Source organism: Sander vitreus, chromosome 1 (assembly GCF_031162955.1).
Source record: "Sander vitreus isolate 19-12246 chromosome 1, sanVit1, whole genome shotgun sequence".
Lineage (NCBI taxonomy): Eukaryota > Metazoa > Chordata > Actinopteri > Perciformes > Percidae > Sander > Sander vitreus.
In genome coordinates this window covers 33960903-33979079 of record NC_135855.1, presented here as the reverse complement: position 1 = coordinate 33979079, position 18177 = coordinate 33960903, and the positions used below count along the sequence as shown (strand labels likewise).

The window sequence follows — 18177 nt, the reverse complement described above, 5'->3', positions numbered from 1 at the left end:
ACATTGATTCACATTCTTTACTTTATTCCCTCTGATTGCAACTATACTGCAGTTTCTTAAAAGCTATGCGTGTGTTGGCAAGACTGTCGAGATTTGTGGTTATCATTTTACAGGACAGTAGGGTAAAATGTGAAGCACTCTTGTTATTCATGTAAAACAGGATGCTGAATCCCTCATGTGCCCATTTCGTAACGCGTTCATGTGGCACGGACAGGATGTTGTGCATTCACTGGGGTTGAAAATAAAAACGGCATCACATAATGCATGTACATCCCTGCACCTTTGAGCTAAACACTGTTAAGATCAAGCAGGCTGCTCAACGTGGGCGTGTTATTATGCTTGTGAGAAAGCTTTTTAACATAAACTCAGACTGATGAGTCTTGGGATGAAATAAAGTATGTGTACAGTATGTGCATAAAACAAACACATTTTATGTTATTTCTGAAAGACGAAAGTTAGGGAAATGTAATGTGGACAATCAAGCATTTGAGCGAGTGCTTTATGGAACACACTTGACTTTATATTCTACCATTACTGAAAACAACGCAGAACGTGCTGCGGGTTATAAGAAGGTCTGCACAGCCTGATTCATGAAACGTTAACGACCACTCGTTGGGACTTTGAGGTCTTACAGCACAATATCAAACAGATCTCTGAAGATTGCTTGAAGAAGCAGCTTGAAAAGTGTCAATCGAGCAAATGAAATGCAACATTAATAGAGGGATCAAATGCAGATTACTAGTTTGTGGAACCAAATGCTACCAAATACTTGAAACCCTCTGCACGTCTTATAGAAGTAACTGCACACAGAGCAGGTTCATGTTATCTTTCCGGTACAAAATAATCATGGTCCTGTCTGATAAATCACAGTACGCTCAGTATGCACTGTATACTGAGAGTAAACACTCGCTCACAGGTGCAGATCTTGAAAAAGAATCAAGCAATTAACTTCCCATCATGCTTAGAGTGTGGCATCTCATATTTATAGTTCCAGTCATTTGAAGAATGACTTCCCTGGTGCGTTATGAATATTCTTGTGACCTTTGGTGAATTCTGAAGCTGGTGTTTGATTTGATTTGCTAACATACAGTACCTGTTTACTGCAATCATACTGATACTGCAATGTGAAAGAATGCAGCATTGTACTTCCAAATTTGCAATTAGGAACAGTGAAAAAAAGGGAAGCAGAGAACATGTATAGCATCAAAGCCTGGTAACACAGCCTTATTTCAGGAGAGAGCTCTTCACTTGTAATTTGAGAGCATTTGACACATCAGAGGATAGTGTATGCTCAAAACAGAAGTGAGAATGAAAAAATATACATCTAATCGTATGTCAGCTACAATTTGTGCATGTACGGTGTATAACAGAGGACAGTGTGCTGTTGTCCACAAGTCAGCATGTGTGTGTCAGGCATGTGCATGACTATTGCCATTATAATTCTGGGCAGGTGATCAGACTTGAGCCCCACCAACTATGTCTGGCCCGCCAGCCAAGACCGTGTGCCAAGTGTCTGGTGTTGCCCGACTCCCCACTGGCTGGTTAATGAAGGGCTTTGCGGGGGAGTCAGGGCGGGGTGGAGAGGAGGGGAGGTAAGGGGTGGGGTGGTCCTCCCTCTGCTGCTTCAATTGCAGGCCTGTTTCAGGCCAGCTGTTGATTCACAGCGCCTTCTCCACCACAACAAACACAGGCCACACAAGGGTCGGCCGGCAGAGCAGAGTCGACCCCCCCAAGAAAACCTGGCAGTCAATTTCTCCACTGTCGCTACGGAAACAGAGCTGTCTCTATTGGGCTTTGAGTGAGTAGCGTCTGACTGCATTCTTCTTCTCTCTCCCTCCTTCTCCTTTCGCTCTTCTTTCTACATTATCTCTACTGCTCTTTTTCCTCACTGTCTTCCTCCCATCTACCATCCTCCTACTCTCACCTTCTTCTCTGGAACAAATCAACAGCTGTCTCTGCCTCACTCTGAGCAAGTGCACTGGCTATAAAACAAGCCACTGTTCTCTGGCTGCAGCCATTTGTCTGGCTGCTTATTCAAAAGGTAGACAGCAACTTCCTCAGCAGGCTTTCTGTGGCTGTGTTACTGCTGGTGAGCCAAATAGATCTGGTCTCACAGTCCCTGATCACAAAAATGTGCCGCAGTGTTCAATTCTTGAAATCGGGCGAAAACCAAACACCCCAATGACCACAATTTATCCTTTAGAGTCCAGATGATTACTGCATTTCCAACAAATCCAGACAACACTGATCTAAATGACCGAAGGGTGTCTGCTGTGGCAGAACAGAAGGTTCCATTCAGCGAGGTGCAGCGGTGTGCAAATGTTAGCTCTGCCAAGACAGAAACTTGCCCTGCAATGCCATTCATATCTGCCACAGAGGGACCAGTTAGTGGTAACGTAGCATTAGCAGGTTGCAAATAGACCTTGAAGAGATGACAAAACCTATAATTAACCTCTTCCTGCACAGAAGAAACGCCAGCAAACACTATTTTAACCATTTTGTTGAATTCCAACTTCAGTAAGCACTCATCTGTGTTGTAATACAGAGGAAGTTAAAAATAATATTTCAGTCTACTGCCATGGAGATTTTTTTTTTCTATTCAGTGAGTGGAATAAAACAAATTAATGAGGTAAAACTTTGCTCATCAGCTGAAAACCTTAACTTTGGGCCATTGTTTGGGGTTTTAAACATTGCTCTATCAGGACAAAAAAAAACAGCAGGTTTTGCTTTGAAAGCAACATTGCAGGGATCTAACAGATACATGTGAGGGCTGAGGTGTGCAAGGACGGTGTACGGAGTCATGGTCAGAGCATCACAGGCATCTGAGGAGAGACTTTAAAGCTGAGGAAAACACATTAGTTTGAGGGATCTGGAGCTGAGCTGCTGTGACCAAATGAGTTAGTTTACATCAATCAAGCACCCACAATTCACGAGAAAAGCAATTCATAATCTCAATTCAAATTGAGGACACCCATTGTCCTAAATCACCTATTAGTTGATGCAAGACCTTAGTCCATATGTAGGCTACAATACATAAAAACATGCTCCATGTACCTTTGATTCTATTAACTCTCAGGGCCACAGAAACAAGCCCTCAACCAATACAGTCATAGTTGTGTGCCTGCATGTTCTTATGTTGTTTTCAATCTTATCTACTTGCCAGTTTAAAAAACAAACAAAAAACATCCTATTGTGAAGAATATTACCTACCAAAGTATTCCTTTTTCATGTGCATCTCTAACTCCTTTTCCAGCTCCAAGGTGAGCGCCTCCAGCCGCCTCTCCGCCTGACTTGGTCCACTCTCTCGGCTGGGGGTCACCTGGTAAGGTAGCTTAAACCTCTGACTCGAGGAAGCTGTTTTTGAGGACATCCCATAACTAAATGACGATGGCGACCCCGCGGTCATCTCCACAGCCCCTCCCGTCTGAGTTGACTGCTGCTGGGGATCTGGCACCGCCGAGAGCCCCTGGAGATGGATGCGATTTTGGATCCCATTGGAGTCTCCAAACTCCTGCAGCAGCGTGTCCTCGTGTAGACTGCTACCCAGCATTGATGACCTGGGCGAAGGCAGCTGAAGATCCGGGTAGGTGCTCATAGACCCCCTGGAGCTGCGGGAACTTCTGGAGCTGTGACTGGAGATGCTGGACCGGGGACTGGCCACGCAGTTTGCGGTGGTCCCCGGTCTTGCGCTCCCGTCCTGGCTGCAGATGCTCGAACGAGGACTCGCCAGCGGCGCTGCGTGTAAAATCGCTCCCTCGAAGTCATGGTTGACCACAGGCCCGTACCGTGAGTCAGAGTAACTGGATCTCGGGCTGGTAGTGAAGGAGTACTGACTCGCCGTGCTCGACCTGGGGCTGGTGTGCCTCTGGTCGTAGCCCATGCTGATGCCGCTGGTGCGGTTGCTGCTGGGCTTACTGCAGCAGTCACAGCTGTTGAGGCTGGCCCGGGGACTGGAGTGTTTACTCGTGTCGCTTGCGGTGCTTGCATAGCTGGATCTGGGACTGAGGGCACTGTTGCCCTCACAGTGAACTAAACTAGACCTCGGGCTCGTGTATCTGTCCTGACCCGGTACCACCAAACTAGTGCGCGGGCTGCTAATGCTCGACCTCGGGCTGGCATGCTTGCTCTGCTCTTGAGAGGACAGGGAAGATGCTAAGCTGGACCGGGGACTAGTGGCGTTATACCTCCCGTCGTGGCTGCTGGTTATGCAGACACTGTTGCACCTGTTGCCGGGCAGTGCCACCGGCTTGTTGAGAGGCACGCCGTCGAAGGCGGAGCCGGTGCTGTACCTGTGGCCCTGCACCTCCAGAGAGTATCTCCTGTGCCTCTCGGAAGCGCCCGTGTAGCACGGCAAAGCCACTTCGGATTTGGTGCAACAGCTTTCCTCAGTATAAACGGCGTCTCTTTGAGGGGCACAAAAATCCACAGGAACGGCCCGGCTGCAATTCACAGGGCGCACTGGAGCCGCGTTGTACACTTTATTCCCAGACGTGAAATTCTCCACTGTGTGATGCTGCTGGTGAAGCACAGAGGTACCATTCATTGGCTTACTTTTATGCTCTGATACTGTCGGAGCCGAAAAGTCTAAATCGGGATTAATCACCAAATCTCTCCTGGCATTGTACATCCCGTCTTTATACGCATCATACAATGAGAGGTCCTCCATCAATTTACTGGCCCGGAGTCCCAAATCTTCCTGGTAATGCTCCATGTTGTGCTCCCGAGGCGAGAAACAAGTTCAGAGTGTGCTCCGCTCCGCGAGCCAAACTAGCGAGCACCGCGGAGCACTAATTGCATTTCACATGGAAATCAAAACAAAACGCCGCGGTACAGCCGTCGCTCGTTTACAGAAAACCACAAACGTACTGAGAAACCTCCTCCGTGTGCCGCATCGTCTTCTACTGCGTTGCGCCCTTCGCCGAAAAAACAAACTCTTTCTCAGTTTCAGCCGACAGGGATACGTTTGTCAACTTCAGTTTTTGTTAAGTTGAAAGGTCTTTACAGTCAATGGCGCGCTGCGCGGAGGAATTTCCTCCGGTTGGGTTTTCCTCTAGTTTCGCCTACGGCCACTATGCCATAAATCAAAGTAGGCTGGATAATCGGATACGCTATACATATCCATTGTATATAAGTCTGAGCTCGCCAAGCGTACGAAAATCTAAATAAAACAACGTTTTACACAGGGGACTCGTTTGCGTGAAAGGAATGCGGGGATGAAGACAGGATGCGCTGCGCCTCTCTGGAATGTGGTTAATGCTGCAGAGAAACAATGATTGCGACCAACTCAGCAAGGGGCTGCCGGCTCTGAAAAGAGGAATAGTTTAGAGAGAAGGGGACGTCTGCATTCATCCCAGGCAGACTAAAATACCACACAAAGCACGCCTCACCTGGTCCGACTCCTTTTACACCACACATAAGCTGCAGTAAATTGGTAATATGGAGGGCAAAGTTATTTTAAACTAGTTTATCCACCTTTTTTAGTCTGATGATATAAAGACAAAGACATTCTCGGGTCGCCCAAACTCAAGTGTAGCCTACATGATCCATTTTAGGATGATGTCCAATTACCATGGGTAGCCTAGGTTCCAATAGAAATATGAATGGGATATTATGTTGGCAACAAAACGAGTCAAAAAAGACACCCCAAGTCTAAAAGACATGATTAAATAAAAAAAAGTTTGTATTAGGGTGCATCAAGGTAGAAATGAACTGAATGCAAAGTGTACGAGTCATTTCAAAAAGTAAAACCAAATTAAAGGCTGTGAAAAGAAATGGTTGACTATGATGACCACAATTGGCGGCCATGGTTAACTTAATATTTGGTGTGTTGTTACTGTTTGTCATACAGTACAGTGATATGTGATGCAGGCCAGATGAGATGTGCCGTAGCCATTATAAACCAGGCTACCTCAAATATGAAATTCATTTAACTGTCTAAATTAAACTAAACCTTGAATCCAGGTTTAAAACCAAACAAACCACATTTGCCATTTAAGAATTTATTTATTACAGTTTTCAGAACATTCCTTGGTATCTTATGTCACAGCCCACAAAAACAGCATTTAAAAATGTCTGTATTAGGTTATTATTAAATCTTTCACCAGAGATGTTCTTTCAAAACCTGTTCTGAAAAAGAGGTAGCATTTGACATACAGTCTCTGACAGTTACAACAGCCATATGATGTAAACTAAGACATTAGGTACAAAGAATATATGATTATTTTTCACATGTAATGGGTTACAGTATAAAAATGTGTTTATGTCTGACGCACCTGCCAGTACTGACTGATTTTGTGAATCCATGGACCCAGCTGTCATTAAAAAAAAACTAGTTCTGAACCAGTTTTGATACAGGGTGTATAGCATTTAGTTGCTCATCCACTGCCAACAGATGGAAGAAAAGAGAGAGCCACCGCAACAAAGGCAAAAACTAACAGGGTGTCTAGTAATAATCGACTGAGGAAGGAGCAGTGAGTTTTTTTCCCATGGCCTCTGCTTCTGAACCATTGTACAACCTCATCCAGGTTGTGCTCCTGGGGCTCATAACCGAGCTCAGCCTTGGCTTTTGCCATGCTGAAGTAATGCGTCACGCCAGTCTTATACACCTCTGTACGTGTCAGCAGTGGCTGGAAGTTATAGAAGGGCCCGATGAGGTAGTGAATGATTTCTGTGAGAAAGGCAACAAAGTAGATGAGAGAGATAGGAAGGCGCAGTTTGGGGAAAGGATAGCCCAAGCCCTCTACCAGAGGTCTAAAGAATTCAAAATTGTTGACAGGCCTGCCATCTGAGATAAAGTAGGCCTGGCCAGCAGAGCGGTGCTGCTTCTCTGAGATCAGAGCCTTGGCTGCAAGCACATGTGCCGACACCAGGTTGTCCACATGGACAAACTCCACCAGGCTGCTGGGTTCACCATAAACAAACCTGAAGATCCCCTTCTCTATGTAGCCAACTACCCTGGGCAGGTGCCTCTGCTCCCCAGGCCCGTAGATTCCCGCTGGACGCAATGCACAGCTTCTCAGCACCCCGGAACCGTCCTTTAGTGCTGTGCCGTTAGCTTTTAGCACTGCCATCTCAGCCAGGGACTTGGTTCTGGAGTAGTGGTCGGGGTGAAGATGGAGAGGTAGATAAGGGAGGCTTTCATCCCCATTCTCGATCACTTGGCCTCCGAACACCACGTTGAAGGTGCTGGTGTAAACCAGCCTGGACACTCCGTGCTCAACGCAAGCCTTGAGGACGTTCCTTGTGCCTTGGACATTCACCGCCTCAATCAGATGCCGGTTCAGCTGCTCCCTGCCAGACATGCCATAGGAGGCGATGTGGAATACACAGTCCACACCAGCGACGGCCTTCTCAACTTGCGCATACTCACGTATATCTCCTTTAATAAACACAATGTCGTCTGGCACTTCTTCCTTTGGAGTGGCTGTGTCAAACAGAATGATCTTGGCTCCGTTTTCAAGCAGGGAGCATGCCAAGCTACAGGGGGAAACAAGTTGTTAAATATGAATTCATTTTTGCATTAAACTTATTACAGTTCCTCCAGTTTAACTTAATAAAATGGTCTGACAAAAATACAATAATTGCATAAAAAGCCACTGCTAGAGAGGTGTTTCAGACTGGCATAAATATATATTAAAACAAATAAAATAAAAAAGGTCTTTAGTATGTTTTTCATAGTTGTTTGTCAAAATGGATGTCATATTCTTGCTGCAAAACAAAAAAGTAACCTGAACTTGCATGTATTTATTTCTACTTTTAAATCTACCACAGGTCTGTGGCAGTCACAGATCCAATCTAACTGAGATAACTGGTGCAATACCGCCACCTTGTTGTGGTAAAGCAGTGTGACAGCAGCACAGAGCAACTCTGAAACCATTCCTGTTTGAGGGTTTTACTGACTGTGAATGTGTAACGTTACTTCGTTTTGAGTAAAACTTTATGAGATTGTTCTTACCGATAACCAAAATAGCCACATCCCCCAGTTATCAAAAACGTGTCTGTACTTGCATTTTCCATTGCAGGAGGGCGAATCTGTGAGTTTATAAAAGAGAGCATTAGGCATAACGAAATTAAAACGACAGATAGTTTAGAAATTGCACACACATAATTCTCACAGGCCTAAATGTCACAATTCTACAGTAACAAAACAAACAATAAATAACTAAAAAAAAGGCTAAGTTGACGTTACCTAACCTGCAGTCTGTATAGGCTTCACTGCATGATCTTGTACTTTAGTAGGACTACCTTTGTAATAAGCTGAATGCTTTCACATTGCCTACCACACTTTTCCGTAAGGGGTAATCGGAAAGCCATGCCTAACTATGCTACAAAGTAGCGTTAGTGTGTTTTGACATGTATAAACAGTAGTTAAGATAAATCCACAGCCTCTAGCCTACTCTGAACTATTTAAGTTCACGTATTCACTGTCGGTACCAACCTCAACATAAACCGTGCAGTAAACGAGGGAAGTAAATATCTCTTGAATATCACTTATTCAAAATGTAACTACAGCAAGTGATCACGTTGAGCACCCCACCGGCGTTGTGCACTTCCTTGGTCGGTGCTGTACGAACAGCTGCGTCAAGTGGACGTCGGAACGGCAGAATACCACAGGAAGTCATGCGATGTATCTTCACAATAATGAAGGCCTATGGCAGATCGATTTTAAATATAAATCATCCACAGTTATTAAAATAATAATTAAATAGGTACAATTGTCAAATAAGTGTGTGATTGTATACTTTAGTTAAACTGTGATTTTAAAACTCTCATTGCATAATGTTCGCCAATGACGCTTTTATGTTGACAGTTTTAATCGGATACAGGGCGCATTTAAAGGCCCGCCCACACCGGAGGTGAGCAACTTTTTTTTTTTTTTTTAACAAGAATACAGATATACAAACAAACAAGGCACATTGACGAAGAGAACAAAAACTACATTCTTATCTTCAACAAAGACACTGTCAGAGGTGATATCTCATTATTGGTCTGTAGCCGGCTCTGCAGATGTCTCCAGAAAGATTGCACTGACTCACACAGAAAGTGTTTGAGCAACTAACCGAACATTGCTGTGTGTGGTTCATGGATGTATTGGTGTGGTGGGATCGGGTGGGATGCACTACAACGCTGCAATGGCGTTTTGCTGCCCTCTACTGTTTATGACAAGCAGTCACATCTGACCAATAAACGTTTTGCGTAATGACGCATTTTGGGAAAACGAAAGTGGAAATCGCTCCAAGTTTACAAACTCATCAACTGATTCGGACCAGCAAACGAACTCCAGGTGTGAAAACGGCCTAAAACTCTGATAGCGTAAGTACAAAGTCATATAACGAGGAGACTTGTGGGCAGGTTACAAAATTAGCACAATTTACCAGACAAATGCTGGTAAAATATGCAAGTGATTGGTAGATTTGCTTCACTCACCAGCCAATAAAACAACGGCAATCTTGTGGCTGGTAAAATGTGTACATTCAGGACGAAAAAGTTAATTTTGAACCCTGCGTGTGGGAAATGTGTGGGATAGTTTTCTTTTATTATCTGTCTGTTCTGTATGTTCCATTGCGAAGCAACTGTGGAGCAACACATAAAGCCTGACTAACACGAGACCCATGCAAATCATCAACTTACCCAAACCTTTGCCCAAATACTTTCAGGTTTTACTGGCTCAACTGTTCCCCAGAAGAAGAAAGAACATGAGTTGCAAAAATTCATGGCTCCACCGATATACGGCATCCTCATAAGAGTCCATTTTGACTGCTTGCACAATCAACCTATATGAAAGATAAGGTTAAACACATTTGCTGCATATTTTTGTCGCAAAACTCGAGTCTCAAACTTTATATGTGTGGAATTTGACATTTCAATTGTTTAAATAATTGAAAACAAGCATACAATATCAAAGTACTTCATTAGGACTAATTCCTTTTTCACTTTTAAGAGAAAATCATAGCCACTTACTGATATTATTTGTTTTGGGCATAGCCACATTTGTCTACATTGCAGCATTACTGTAGAATTGTCTGCCAACAAATCAAAAACGTTTAAAGTGACCTTAAACAAATGGTTTCAAGTATCATGTAGCATTTACAATGTCTGTACTTGTCTGTACTTGTGGTCTTGTGCTGTTTTATTTTATGGCGTGATAAGTTCTTTACTAGAGGACCTATAATGGAAATAAGCCTTCTGACTTTATTGTGTCTTTATCCTCCTCCAATCATTCTATTCCTCCTTTTTATCCTTTGTCTTAAAAAAATTATATGCGGGGCACCTGGATAGCTCACCTGGTAGAGCGTGGGCCCCATGTACAGAGGCTCAGTCTTCGCCACAGCGGCTGCAGGTTCAATTCCGACCTGCGGGACTTTGCTGCATGTCGTTCCACCTCTCTCTCCCCCTTCATGTCTAAGCTGTCCTATCAAATAAAGGGCTAAAATGCCACAAAAAAATGATGTGCACCTATAAACCAGTTTTGTCAATGCCAGACTTGATCTAGATAAACTAAAAGTTCCTGAATTATTATTAAAACCTATTGAAAGCCTTGTAAGCTATGGACAATAAAGATGACTAAGCAAAACTAGGTTTAACTGTGTAACAGGTAGATTGGTCTTTTAATTCATATAATGTCCTATATTTTTGCAGATGACTTTGGACGAATACTTCAAAAGAATTGGTCTCCATGGCTCATATGATAAACCGGATCTTGCAACACTGAAGTTGATCCACAAACAGCATGTCATGTCAGTTCCTTTCGAAAACCTCAGCATTCACTGTGGTGAGACGATCATCATGGACCTTGAGGTCATTTTCAACAAGGTAGTGAGGAGCAGACGTGGAGGTTGGTGCCTTGAGAACAACTTCCTGTTTGGCTGGGTGCTGAAAGAAATGGGCTACGACACTACGATGTTAGGCTCCAGAGTTTTCATCAGCAACAGCAATGATACTTCTCCCTATGAATCTCATCTCATCAACATGATCGTCATTGATGGAAAGGCTTACATAGCAGATGTAAGCTTTGGGGTGTCTTTTCAAGTGTGGGAACCCCTGGAGCTCATCTCTGGAAAGGACCAACCTCAAGCAGCAGGTGTCTTTCGTCTCATAGATAAGGGGGACATCTGGGTGCTGGAGAAAACTGGTAGAAAGCCAGAGATTCTTAATCCAGACTTTGCTAAATCAAGTCTTGTCAACAGTAATGAAACAAAGCAGATCTACTGCTTCACCTTAGTGCCCCGTGAGGCTGATCATTTTTTTGAGAAAAACCACACACTCCAGACAGATCCTACTTCACTGTTCACCAATAAATCCATCTGCTCTTTGCAAACACCAACAGGATTTAGAGCCCTTATAGGCTGGACCTACAGCGAGGTCACCTACAAACCTGAGCAAGATGTCGATGTCTATGACATGAGAAACATAACAGATGATGAGATAGAGCTAATTCTGAGGGAAAAGTTTGATGTAAAGCTGCAGAACAAACTGCAGCCTGTAAGCAACAAAGCATGGTACACACTTTGAAATCCTACACGTTACATTTTTAAATTGAACTGGAATGATCTCACAACCTGTGTTGATTTCATGACCATGGTCAGCAGCTTGCCGGAGAATAATCTAATTGAAACGCTAACGATACTTTACATGATTGGGTGGGCTTATCAAGCAAATACTGAAAAAAAAGTCTTTTGAATTTACTTGATTTTAATGTGTACATCGGTCCCACATGATCATAATGTGGCTAACTGACACTTTTTCTCTCTCTCTCTCTCTCTCTCTATTACTTATTTCTTGTCAAACCAACATTTTATTCATATTAGACTGTCTATTAAAATTGTGTTAATTTAACATGATTTTTCCGTTACAGTAATATGAATTCATCGTGTAATGCATTTGATTTGCTAAACCCTATGATGGCTAAGGAACTTTTTTGCTGACTTTGGGCCCTATCTTGCACCCGGCGCAGTGCAGTGCAAAGGTCGACCCAAGTGTCTTTGCTAGTTTAAGACCGACGCGGTGCAGTGTAAATAGCAAATGCACCTGCGCCCATCTGTGCACCCATCTGTGCGCCCATGGGCGTGCTGGTCTTACAGGGAGGTGTGTTCAGGTGAAATCTTGGCGTGTTGCTATCTTGAGGCAGCAGAAAGTGATCGCGCCATTGACCGACAAAAGCCTGGTCTAAAGTCAGTAGCGCAGCATTTCATTGTTATTTAACAACGCAAATATTTTAGGCTCGTGCACAGCGCGCGCACACTATGCTTGTTACACACACAGGGACGCGCAGCAGCAAACACACACACATGCAAAAGATTAAAAATAAAAATATTACAATGTGAAATAGTTTTGGTGGCATAGTGCTTGTGCCATATAGGACCAGATCATTTTCTTCTCATGAAAAATCTCTCCTTCCTGTTTAGCAAATCCGCCATCATAATAGCAAGGTACAAACCCGCCTGGCTTATAAAGGGAATGGGAGATGACACTATGATTGGTTTATATCATGTTACGCCCAAAACACACCTATGAATTAATGAAGACACTAAGTACAACCCTTTTGAACCATGCGCCTGGCGCACTGACCCTTGTTTCCGCCGTTAAACTAGCAAAAGTGGATTTGTGTCAAACATGTCTGGCCAATGATGCGATTCTCATTTCCCAGTGTGGCCCTTACTGAAGTTGAGTTTGACACCCCTTATTTAGAATCTTGTAGTGGTTGGTTGTTGGTTGCGTCTTCTCCTTCTCTGTTTGTTCTGTAATTTTACTTGGTGGTGGGATCCTGTCACTGAAATTCTGCATGCCGCTTGCCATGGTCTCTCATTGTGTGCTGTCGCATGTTAGCAGTCTTGTATAAAGTACTTGAAAGCCATACTTGAGTAAAAGTACAAGTATCTTACCAGAAAATGGCTTTGGCAGAAGTAAAAGTCTCTTTTTAGAATATTACTTGAGTAAAAGTCTTAAAGTATCTGATATTTACTGTACTTAAGTATCAAAAGTCATTTTCTGATATTAAATGTATTAGAAGTCAAAGTAAAAAAACTTTGATTGTAAACTTCATGGCCAAAGGTGTGTAACGTTATCTTCATCACCACTGTCGTCGAGGTGATCATCGTCTGTTACCATGGCGGCAGAGCCTGCACCAGATGCTTCCATGACACTATCAGTCATTAGGCCTCCTCCTCTTCTTCTTTAGTTTTGGCCTATGTTTTTATTATTTTTATTTTTATTTTTTTGCCGCTTGGCATCAAACGGACTGGAATGGAGAGTGCATTATCTTGGCAATTTAGGAGCAATGATTTGCCAAACCTGCTTTTTTCCAGTGTAACAAATTTGTTCTGATTATATTTTGTAGTAACGAGTAACTAAGATGCTTAGGGGAAATGTAGTGGAGTAAAAATCTACATTTTATTTAGAAACTGTAGTGGAGTAAAAGTTTCCGGAAATATAAATAATGAAGTAAAGTACAGATACGTGAAAATTCTACTTAAGTACAGTAGCGATCCATTACAACACTGCATGTTAGTGTTGCTTTGTCTTGTAATCTCACCTATTGGTGGGAGCTTTTAGTTGTGATTTTGTCATGGGTCACTTTGCATGTGTTCTGTGCACATGTGAGTAATCAATAAACTAATTTTATTGAAATGAAATTCATGTCTTCTGTCTACTGTTTTTTAAATTCAGTGATTTATTTCATTGGGGGGGTTGGGGATGTGAGCTCACAACAAAACAATCCAACTAAACTGTTAAAAAACTGAAAAGGGTAGTTAAGCTAATCTTCATCCAAACGAGGCCATTCAAATCCTTTGTAGGCACCTTCTTGGAAGTGATGTCGGATGACTGAAACCAGGCAGGACGGTATCGGCTTCCGTATGTGCCTCCCCAGAATACCATATGCCCAACGTACAACCTGCCTGTAAGCTGTATACCTGTATTGCCTAGGGATATAGCAGAAAAGTTATGTTTTATTAAAAAGTGATGAATGAAATAACTCAATTGTAAACATACTCGTGTGTGCTGGCTTCAAGAGGACCGTGATCCTGCCTGAAATGAGAGTATGCTATTCGCAAAACGAACGGGTTCAAGCAGCATGCCTCAAGGATGCCGCGTGAGGCACGTCAGATCTGCTTTATTGGCCAGGTTTGCGTAGACAAATAAGGAATTTGACTCTTAACATATTAAGAATAAAAACAGAGTTGACGGTAAGAATATAAAGAAAATAGTGTACAGTATAACAATACAATAGAATTTACAATTTTACAAAAGAGAGGGAAGGAATAGTGCAATATCGGTCAATAGACTGAGATTTTAGGATTTAAATATGAGTACAGTGCAAGGCAGATCAGTGCAATGGTAATATATTAATAACAATATTGTAATTATAGGATTGAAATAGACATGAGGTAGATGAGTAGAACAGTGGTGGTTGACTTTGTTCAGTGTGAGGGTGGGGGCTATTATTGACTGTTCAACAGAGTGACTGCTTGGGGAACTGTCTCTGTGTCGGCTGGTTTTGGCGAACAGTGCCCTGTATCGCCTACCAGAGGGAAGGAGGTTGAACATTTTGTGACCAGGATGTGAGGGGTCTGCACTCTGCAGAGATTTTTGCTGCCCTTTTCCTGGACCGGTACAGGTCCTGGATGGAGGGAAGGTCAGTTCCACTAAACTCCAAAACGCGTTCACCTCACGGCAGGACATACTCTCCACTGCTGATTCCATTGGGTGGCATAGCCCACACAAACACCAGTCAAACACAGCGATAGGGACATCGATCTCTCTTTTTCTTACTGACAATGAGCATCGCTAATTAGTTGCGTTTTAGCACAGGCAATATCGTGTTCTGTCAGCAGCTATGCCAGCAAAGCGCCATTGTGACTGTGCAGTGTGTGCATCTCTACAGCTGTGCTTAGGACTACGAACACCATGTAAGTAAATAATGTCTTCAGTCGTTGTCCCTCCTTGCTATTCTAAATGACGGCAAGATTTTGAAAAGACTTTGGCTTGTTCCCTAATGTTATCTGGGCTAAGTTTGCACCAGGCTAGCCTAGACTCTCTGACTAGACGCTCTAGCGACTCACCAGGACACCTGGCCAACTCATTTTCCTCACACCAAGCATTTATAACTCATCAAACCAGATTAACAATTTCATGTGCCCTGGGCAACAAGACTCAAGGCCCCCCCTTATATTATTAAATGTTTCAATATGTAGCCAATCAATTATCTTTTGACTGCAACAGTGAAAGAAAACAGACAGCTAGGGAAGCCAAAACCAGAGATTATTTCTAAAATGCAAAAATGTGAAATTATCACATCATCATCATGAAGCAGGCAATTAGTGTGTATGGAATAAAAGTAAACCATTGGCTACACTGTTGCATGTAGTTCAAAGTCAAGATCATGTTTATTAGGGCCCGAGCACCGACAGCGGCGAAGGCCCTATTGGAACTGAACAATTATTATTTTCTGCAAATGAATCGCCTTTTTGAGGGGCTTAACATATTCAAAAACGCATCAAGTCTGGTGAAAATGTACGTATTTTAAGGGTTTCGGGAATAGGCACACAAAAATGGCTCGCTAACGCCCCCTACAAAGTTAAAAAAATTGAGCCCCTGCAGTGCGTTTAACGTAGACTCATGAAAATTGGTACACATATGTAACATGTCAAGATGTACAAAAAACTTCATTGAAGCCATACCCTAAACCCAACAGGAAGTCCACCATTTTGATTTCAAAGTTCGAAATTAGTGCAATTTTGGCCATTTCCACGTCGTACTTTAACGAACTCCTCCTAGAGATTTCATCCGATCAACTTCAAATTTGGTCTGTACCATCTTAAGACGTTAAAGATGAAAAGTTATTCAAAAACTTTTCGTCATAGGGCGTGGCCGTGGCGGGGCGGACATTTTGTGCGTTTCGCCATCAAAACAGGGAGTGGGTGTAACTTGAGTGTACATTGTCCAATTGGCTCGGAATTTTTCAGGATTCATAAGAGTCCAACCCTGAGGACAAATAGAGGCCGATATTTACTTAAAGTCATAGCGCCCCCTAGTGGCAACAGGAAGTAGGCCTAAAAGTCAAGGTGCTATACTTTAACGAACTCCTCCTAGAGATTTCATCCGGCGGACTTCAAACTCAGCAAAGACTTCCTTTTTTATTATTGGTAAAGGTTTGGCCCGCCCCCTATACTTTGGCCACGCTCTCTTTCACAGCTAATGAAGGAGTGGCATCTGCCAGTAACCCCGACGCGCTAAGAGGAGCGAGGGCCCATCCATTGCTGCTTGCAGCTTTAATTGTTTATTTTTTTTCATAACATTTTATGTTGATGCACTACTATATATTCTTATTATTTTAGTTTAACAAATGAGACTTACAACTGGCCTCTTCCTCCCTGTCATCTTCATCCTCCTGATCACTCTCTGCCTCTGTCCTCTCTGAATCTGCAGCTGTAAGAGTGATATTTTGAATACATTGAATGGGAATACGTACATAGGTTAAAAGATACTTAAAAATGTGCATAAAAGTATAAGTTAAAATGCTGTAATTCATTGCACTGCTTGGTTAAGAAGATGGTCATTCATTTCTTTGAGTTAAAATGCACTATGATCTGTAGATCGGTAATCCATTGCTCTGACCTTTTCACGTAAAAGAGGCTTAAAAGATAAATAGGATAAAAAGACCATTTGTGTTTAAAATGCTGTCTAAGATACCTATAAGACATTGGGAAAAATGCACTTGAAATGACATTTTGCAGTATTTCTCTGTTTCCTTAAGTTTCCATTTGTTTCCTGTTTTAAGCACTGGTTGAGTTGCTAATCTGTGTTCAATTACTAATGCCTTGTTCAGACTGTAGGGGAATGTGTGGCTTCTGCTCCTCCATTATAACATTGGATCTGAGTGAAGCAACATCGTGTCCGTGTAGTTAATTCTATTTTCTACAATTACAATTACCTTCTGAGGCTTTCCCTCCTTGTGGAGGGTGTCAATGATGGGTTTCTGCACAACTGTCAGGTCAGCAGTTTTCCCCATGATTGTGAATTCTACTGAACCAGACTGAGAGACCATTTAAAGGCTCAGGAACCCTTTGCAGGTATTTTGGATTAATTAGCTGATGAGAGTGTGACACTTTGAGCCTACGATATAAGCTGTAAGCCATAATCATCAAAATTATAGCAAATAAAGGCTTGAACAGAGTCTATATAATATATTAGTTTCACCTTTTAAGTTGAATTACTGAAATAAATGAACTTCAGCACGATATTCAAATTTTTCGAGTTTCACCTGTATTCTGCCTCTGATTAACCCTAACCCTACTGTAGTATTCTTACCCTGACCCTAACCAATCCCCACTCCTCATGCCTAAACCTAACCATGTTGACAGGTGTGGCACATAATGTTAACGACGACCCTCTACCTTGATCTGAGCCTGCAAGACAAAGAGCAGCCAGCAAACAGGTACACCTAGTGGAGCGGAGGGGTTGTCATACCCCTCCACATATAAACGGTGTTCTGACCTATGGTTCCCAACCGGGAATACCGGCAGACCACAGCTATTCAAAACTCTAAAGCTTAACATTCAGTACCATTTTCAGTCATATCTGACTATATCATGTGCCACACTGACCGGTTCTATAGAGAAAATAAATATTCTGTCTGTTCGGTTTTATGGTTTTTGCTCATCTCATCCCACAACCTTCACCAGAGTCACCAGACACCAAAGACTGCGAAATAGATAATGATCCCACATTATCTGCCAGTGCTTACAGAATAAAACGTAGCTATAAAAACATCTATCTATCTCTCTAAGGCCCTTAACCCCAACTGCTCCAGTGGAGCTGCTCAGTGGCCAGCAGATCAGACTGTGGTTGTACTGGGCAGCTTCCAGGTATGAATGTGGAACTGTGAGAATGTGACAGGTCGTCGTTGCAAATGAGCTTTTGTTCTCAATCGACTTACCTGGATAAATAAAGGTTAAAATAAATAAATAAACACCCCTTTCTCTAAGAGCTTTGGTCTGTTCAGGAGAAACAACACCAGAAGTGATGCCTCAGGTGACATCATCATCCACTTTCCAAACGTGATAGTGGATGAAACAAACGTGACAATTATAAAACGTGTACAAATAGAAAAAGTTAGAAAAAATTAACAAATATAATAGCTGAAAAACTTGAACGTCACAGTTTAAACTATAGCCTCTT

At 42.7% G+C, this 18177-nt stretch overlaps 3 protein-coding genes across 8 annotated transcripts in view; 1 reads left to right on the top strand and 2 right to left on the bottom strand.

Moving 5' to 3' along the window:
• Positions 1 to 5301, bottom strand: part of wtip (WT1 interacting protein) — a 29141-nt gene extending 23840 nt beyond the window's left edge. Inside the window, exon 1 of one of the 2 annotated variants that reach the window (XM_078253170.1) lies at positions 3211 to 5301. In XM_078253170.1, coding sequence (XP_078109296.1) covers positions 3211 to 4711 — 1501 coding nt within the window. In that variant the 5' untranslated portion in view covers positions 4712 to 5301. The remainder of the gene's footprint in view (positions 1 to 3210) is intronic. The other variant, XM_078253161.1, reaches the window with a different exon arrangement.
• Positions 5302 to 5977: 676 nt separating this feature from the next.
• sdr42e1 (short chain dehydrogenase/reductase family 42E, member 1) lies at positions 5978 to 8588 on the bottom strand. Of its 4 annotated transcripts, none has more exons than XM_078253184.1 (3): positions 8438 to 8588; positions 7955 to 8031; positions 5978 to 7476 (listed from the first exon to the last, which is right to left on the bottom strand). In XM_078253184.1, the coding sequence occupies exons 2-3, from the start codon at positions 8014 to 8016 to the stop codon at positions 6375 to 6377; spliced, it is 1164 nt and encodes a 387-aa protein (XP_078109310.1). In that variant the 5' UTR covers positions 8017 to 8031; positions 8438 to 8588; the 3' UTR covers positions 5978 to 6374. The 4 variants fall into 4 exon arrangements, with proteins under 4 accessions (XP_078109310.1, XP_078109335.1, XP_078109317.1 ...); XM_078253209.1 differs by having other exon boundaries at positions 8537 to 8584; XM_078253191.1 differs by lacking the exon at positions 8438 to 8588 and adding an exon at positions 8189 to 8423.
• Positions 8589 to 9127: 539 nt separating this feature from the next.
• On the top strand, positions 9128 to 13631 carry LOC144519790 (arylamine N-acetyltransferase, pineal gland isozyme NAT-10-like). 2 transcript variants are annotated; one of them, XM_078253222.1, is made up of 3 exons: positions 9128 to 9312; positions 9657 to 9789; positions 10639 to 13631. In XM_078253222.1, exons 2-3 carry the CDS (start codon positions 9778 to 9780, stop codon positions 11509 to 11511), a joined length of 885 nt encoding a protein of 294 aa, XP_078109348.1. In that variant the 5' UTR covers positions 9128 to 9312; positions 9657 to 9777; the 3' UTR covers positions 11512 to 13631. The 2 variants fall into 2 exon arrangements, with proteins under 2 accessions (XP_078109348.1, XP_078109357.1); XM_078253231.1 differs by lacking the exon at positions 9657 to 9789 and having other exon boundaries at positions 9129 to 9312.
• Positions 13632 to 18177: the final 4546 nt, after the last annotated feature.